This window comes from Rhagoletis pomonella, unplaced genomic scaffold, assembly GCF_013731165.1.
Source record: "Rhagoletis pomonella isolate Grant_MI unplaced genomic scaffold, Rhpom_1.0 Rhpom_scaffold_00001, whole genome shotgun sequence".
NCBI classification, from domain to species: Eukaryota; Metazoa; Arthropoda; class Insecta; order Diptera; family Tephritidae; genus Rhagoletis; species Rhagoletis pomonella.
Window position 1 is genome coordinate 108,927,115 of NW_023458555.1, and position 4,196 is coordinate 108,931,310.

General features: G+C 42.1%; 1 protein-coding gene across 1 annotated transcript; it reads right to left on the minus strand.

Moving 5' to 3' along the window:
• Positions 1 to 298: 298 nt before the first annotated feature.
• On the minus strand, positions 299 to 1,675 carry LOC118749627. Its single transcript, XM_036484431.1, has 2 exons — positions 1,140 to 1,675; positions 299 to 1,094 (listed from the first exon to the last, which is right to left on the minus strand). Exons 1-2 carry the CDS (start codon positions 1,514 to 1,516, stop codon positions 461 to 463), a joined length of 1,011 nt encoding a protein of 336 aa, XP_036340324.1. The 5' UTR covers positions 1,517 to 1,675; the 3' UTR covers positions 299 to 460.
• Between the last annotated feature and the right edge of the window lie 2,521 nt (positions 1,676 to 4,196).

Below are 4,196 nucleotides of genomic sequence, written 5' to 3' on the forward strand. Positions count from 1 at the left end.
TACAAGGGAAATTATTAACATTTTACCATTTTATAAGAAAACGAATATAGTACTGCTCAAAATAATAGCACCACAACATTTTTTAGCAGTTTTGACTACTTTTTTTGTTTATTTAGTGTCTGCTAATTTTTTATAAAAAATTTACAAAACATAAAAAACTACCATATAATTAAAAATTCAAGCTTTTTAATTCGAGTTTCTATAAAAATTTTGTGTAAGCAGTTTTATAGCTTATTAAATTTTACTATAACTCAGTGTAAGTTTATAGTTGCTAAAAATCCCAGTGACTTAATTTTTATTTTTCCCGACTGTGTTGTGAATTTTCTTGCATAAAAAAAAATTAATTAATGTAGAGATGTAATGAAGAGACATTCTGAAGTCTTGCTAAAACTGACATCGATAGTTTTCAAAAACGATCGATAGTGGCGACAGTTTTTAACTATCGATACTATCGATGTTACTATCGATAATATCCCAGCTCTACCATATGGTTGAGGGTGAGATATTCGTTTAATACATTTTCGTAAAGTGATTTTAGATCGCCTTTTCTGAGCAAATTTCTTTCCATGCTCAGGTACTGTTGGAGGGCGGGGGTGCGAGACGGGCCAAGGGAGATAGGGTCTGGGAAGCTTGGCTTAAAGGGCAGTCTGACTACATAACGACCATCCGCTGCTCGTGTGGTGGTGGACTGATAGAATTTTTCACAATTTTCATCATCAGGCGAAGTAAGCTTGGATTTCGGAACCTCTTCTAGCTCCCAAAACTTTCGCAGCTGGGAATCTAAATCCTCATTGGAGATCGGTGTAGCTTGAGTAGAGAAACAGGCTATTTTTTCGGGAAATTGACCACTTAAGATCCAGCCGAATATGGTGTTTTGTGCAAGCAAATTTTTGGAAATTTTCTCAAAGCCTTCCAGCATTATTTCAGGAATGAGGTCACTGCCAATGACCAGATCAATTTGGGACGGGGAGTGGCAGTTAGTATCTGCTAGCTGGAGGTGAGACCATTTTTCTCGTTGTTCGAGAGTTGGCTGGAATTTTGGAAGCATTTTCGTTAACTGGGATAGTACTATTGCTTGAGCCTTTATTTTCGTGGTCAAATCTGCGGAGGCTAAGATGAGATGGCAAAGTTTGTTCGAAGTCTGAACAACTCTGCCTCCCATGCCAGAAATTTCAAAGTTAGAAGTTTGGTACGGTAGCCTTAGTTTGTTTTGAGCTTTTGAGGAAATAAAAGTTCGTTCCGAACCCTGATCTATGAGAGCTCTGAGTTTGAAGATCTCGCCCCTGTGTTCAACTGGCACCATTGATGTGGGAAGGAGAATCTTGCTCTCATTTTCCGAGTAGAACGACTGTACTCTTGCTCTATTTGAGGAAGAAGGCTCCTCATGAGTTGTTTCCGACCCAGCTGAATTTTGTGGGTTGGAATTAGTGGGCGTCGTCAGAGCGACCTGAGATGTCGTTCTTTGGGTTCGAGACTGCTGTCTTGGCGGCATGGGGGGCGTGTCTTCATGAAGCATTGAGTGATGCCGTTCTTGACAATGGGAGCAAGTATATTTACTTGAGCAGTCTTTTATCAAGTGGGTCTGACATAGGCAATTAAAACAGAGGTTGTGTTCTCTCACAAACTTTCTGCGATCCTGAGTTGGCAGTTGACGAAATTTGGAGCACTGAGAGAGAGTGTGCTGAGGTTTATTGCACATTGGGCATTTGTATAGTTTTGTGCGTTGTTCCGTCATGTGCGCTCGGATTTGGGAAAAGGAGTTGTTGTGAGAGTTCTGAGAGGTGGGGGGTTTAGGGAATGGCCTACTGTTAGGGGGGGGGTTGGCCTCGAGTAGCTTATGTTCGAAGGATTAGTCCGCGGAGGCTTGGGTGCACGAAATTGATCTACCCTTTCAACCACCTCGTATCGAGTAGTGAGGAACTGGTTCATTTGGGACCAGTTCGGGAGGTCTTTCCTGGAACTGAGGGACTGCTCCCATAGGGCCACGGTGTTCTCAGGAAGCTTGGAGGTAACCAGGTAGATCAGAATGGGATCCCAGCTTTCGGTGGAGACTTGCTGGCTGCCTAGAATCTGGAGACAGTTATTCACCGATGATTGCAGTCTCTGTATGTCTTCGCTATTTTCTATTGGGATGGGTTTTAGATTCATAAGGATGCGGATTTGGTTATCTACTAAAACCCGTTTGTTTTCATAGCGAGCTTTTAGTGCTTCCCATGCCAGCTCGAAATTATCGTCACTCAGAGGGAATTGTTTAACTATTTGGGCAGCTTTTCCTTGCGTTTTGTACCTGAGATGGTATAACTTCTGCGCCTTAGTGAGCTTAGGGTGATTTATATAGACCGCCGTGAACATATCACGGAAGGACGGCCATTGCTCATAACCCCCATATAAGGTTTCGGTGTCGCAAGGTGGGACGTTTAAGCTTATGCCCGAAGTTTCCTTAGGAAGTGATGAACTGGCTTTGGGAGTGGGACTTATGGTTTGTGCTACTAACTGGAGTTGGTCTCCGATTTGGGCTTTTGTTTCTTCATATATAATTAAACATGACCTATATTTACTGTAGGCAGACGCCCTAAAGTCTTCGGGGAGGTCATGTTCTTCAATTTCCAAAGTCGAATCAAAGGCGTTTTGAACTCTATTCCAAAAGTTTTCTTGGCTCTTGTCTTTTATTTTCAATACGGACTCAGTATTTTCTTCGATGGGGGCTGATCTGAATCGGGCGCAGCAATCCATCAAATTATCTGTCTCCGATATGAATTTAGTACAGATGACCGATTGTTTTGCCTTTTTTGGCTTTCCGCTTGATCGTGTAGGGCGCTGAGACTCCGCGGGGGTCTCGAGAATTTTTTCTTCTTCGCTCATTCTGGGACTTTTTGGCTTATCTTCAGTGCTAGTGAGACCTAGCATTCGAAGTCGAATTGAGCGAAAGTGATTAAGGTTGGTTGAGAGGGTGAGCAAATACAATCGGGTTTTACTAGGCGGTCGCAAACAATAAAGTTTGTATGAATCACAAGTGAGCACCTGGACTCAAAGAGAGTGGGGGATTTGAATCTAATAAGCCAGATAATTTTACCTTTTTAAGCCTTTATGAGGGATTTCGGATCACCGTATCTGGGACTTTCACGCTTGGTCCTGTTCACGAAAACCACAAATGGAGATATTTTGAGTGCAAAATTTATAAATATCTATCTAATGGATTGTATTTTCTTTTTCCGGGCACTGTAACCGCCTTGCCTTTTTTATGGGTAGTTATTATAGAGAGTTCACTGTACGTATTTTTATTTATTTTATATAGCACTTTCTCTCATATGCCCAATATGTGATAGGGTATGTGTATGTATGTATGTGTATATATATATATAGGGATTACTAAACGAGGGGTTAGTTATGTATTCCCAGCTATAATTCCTTCTATGTTTGTTTGGGATTAACTGATTAGCCGCGGTATATACTATGAGCTTTGGTATATGTGTATATATATATGTACGCCAAGTACTTTTTGCTTGTATGCTACAGAATGTTATGTGAAGTACATATGTATATGTATTCTTGCAAAAGTCTTTGTGTGGGTAAAAAATTCGTGAAAATTGGCGCAAAAAAAAATAAAATTGGTGGGAAAAATGAAAATATGGCGGGAAAATTGAAAATTTATGGCCGGAGCAAGGGAAAATGTATTACTTAATGCTGGCGTTTACTAAACATACAAGGAATTATTTTCTGCCTTTTTAAAATCTTTGTTTCACCGCAGGGTTAGTAAAAAATTGATTTTTACTCACGGTTTTGCTGGGGATACTTGTACTTTGAGGTTATGGATTTTTATTCCACCGGTGCGGCTCTTTGTTGGCGCCGAAGGACCAATAGTAAGGGGCCGGCTCTTCTTTTGGGTGCTGAACTCCGGACGTGGACAGACGGAGGGCTGGTGGGCGATTGCAGGCTGGTGAGGATGCGGCGGTTCGTTGCTGTTGGCCGTTGACTCCGGCGATGATGGTGGATTTGGCGATAGTGGAGGGTTTGGCGGTGATTTCGGCGGCTCTTTGATGATGGACGATAATCGAAACTGGGGTGGTACTTGCGGTGGTGGGGCTGCTGCACTTCCGTGTAGGAGGACGTGGCGCAGGCGCTAGTTCGCGGCTGCTTCCTGGCGCATAAACCAGCGACTTTCAAAACGAAAAATACTAAGAGGTGGATTTTCCTCC

What these genes read in the sequence shown, in the direction of transcription:
- LOC118749627 (XM_036484431.1), bottom strand. Translation starts at nt 1,516, where the DNA reads ATGCTTCATGAAGACACGCCCCCCATGCCGCCAAGACAGCAGTCTCGA. An exon ending in GGAGGCAGAGTTGTTCAGAC is followed by an intron (nt 1,095 to 1,139) that starts TTCGAACAAACT and finishes CGCAGATTTGAC; the next exon opens with CACGAAAATAAAGGCTCAAG.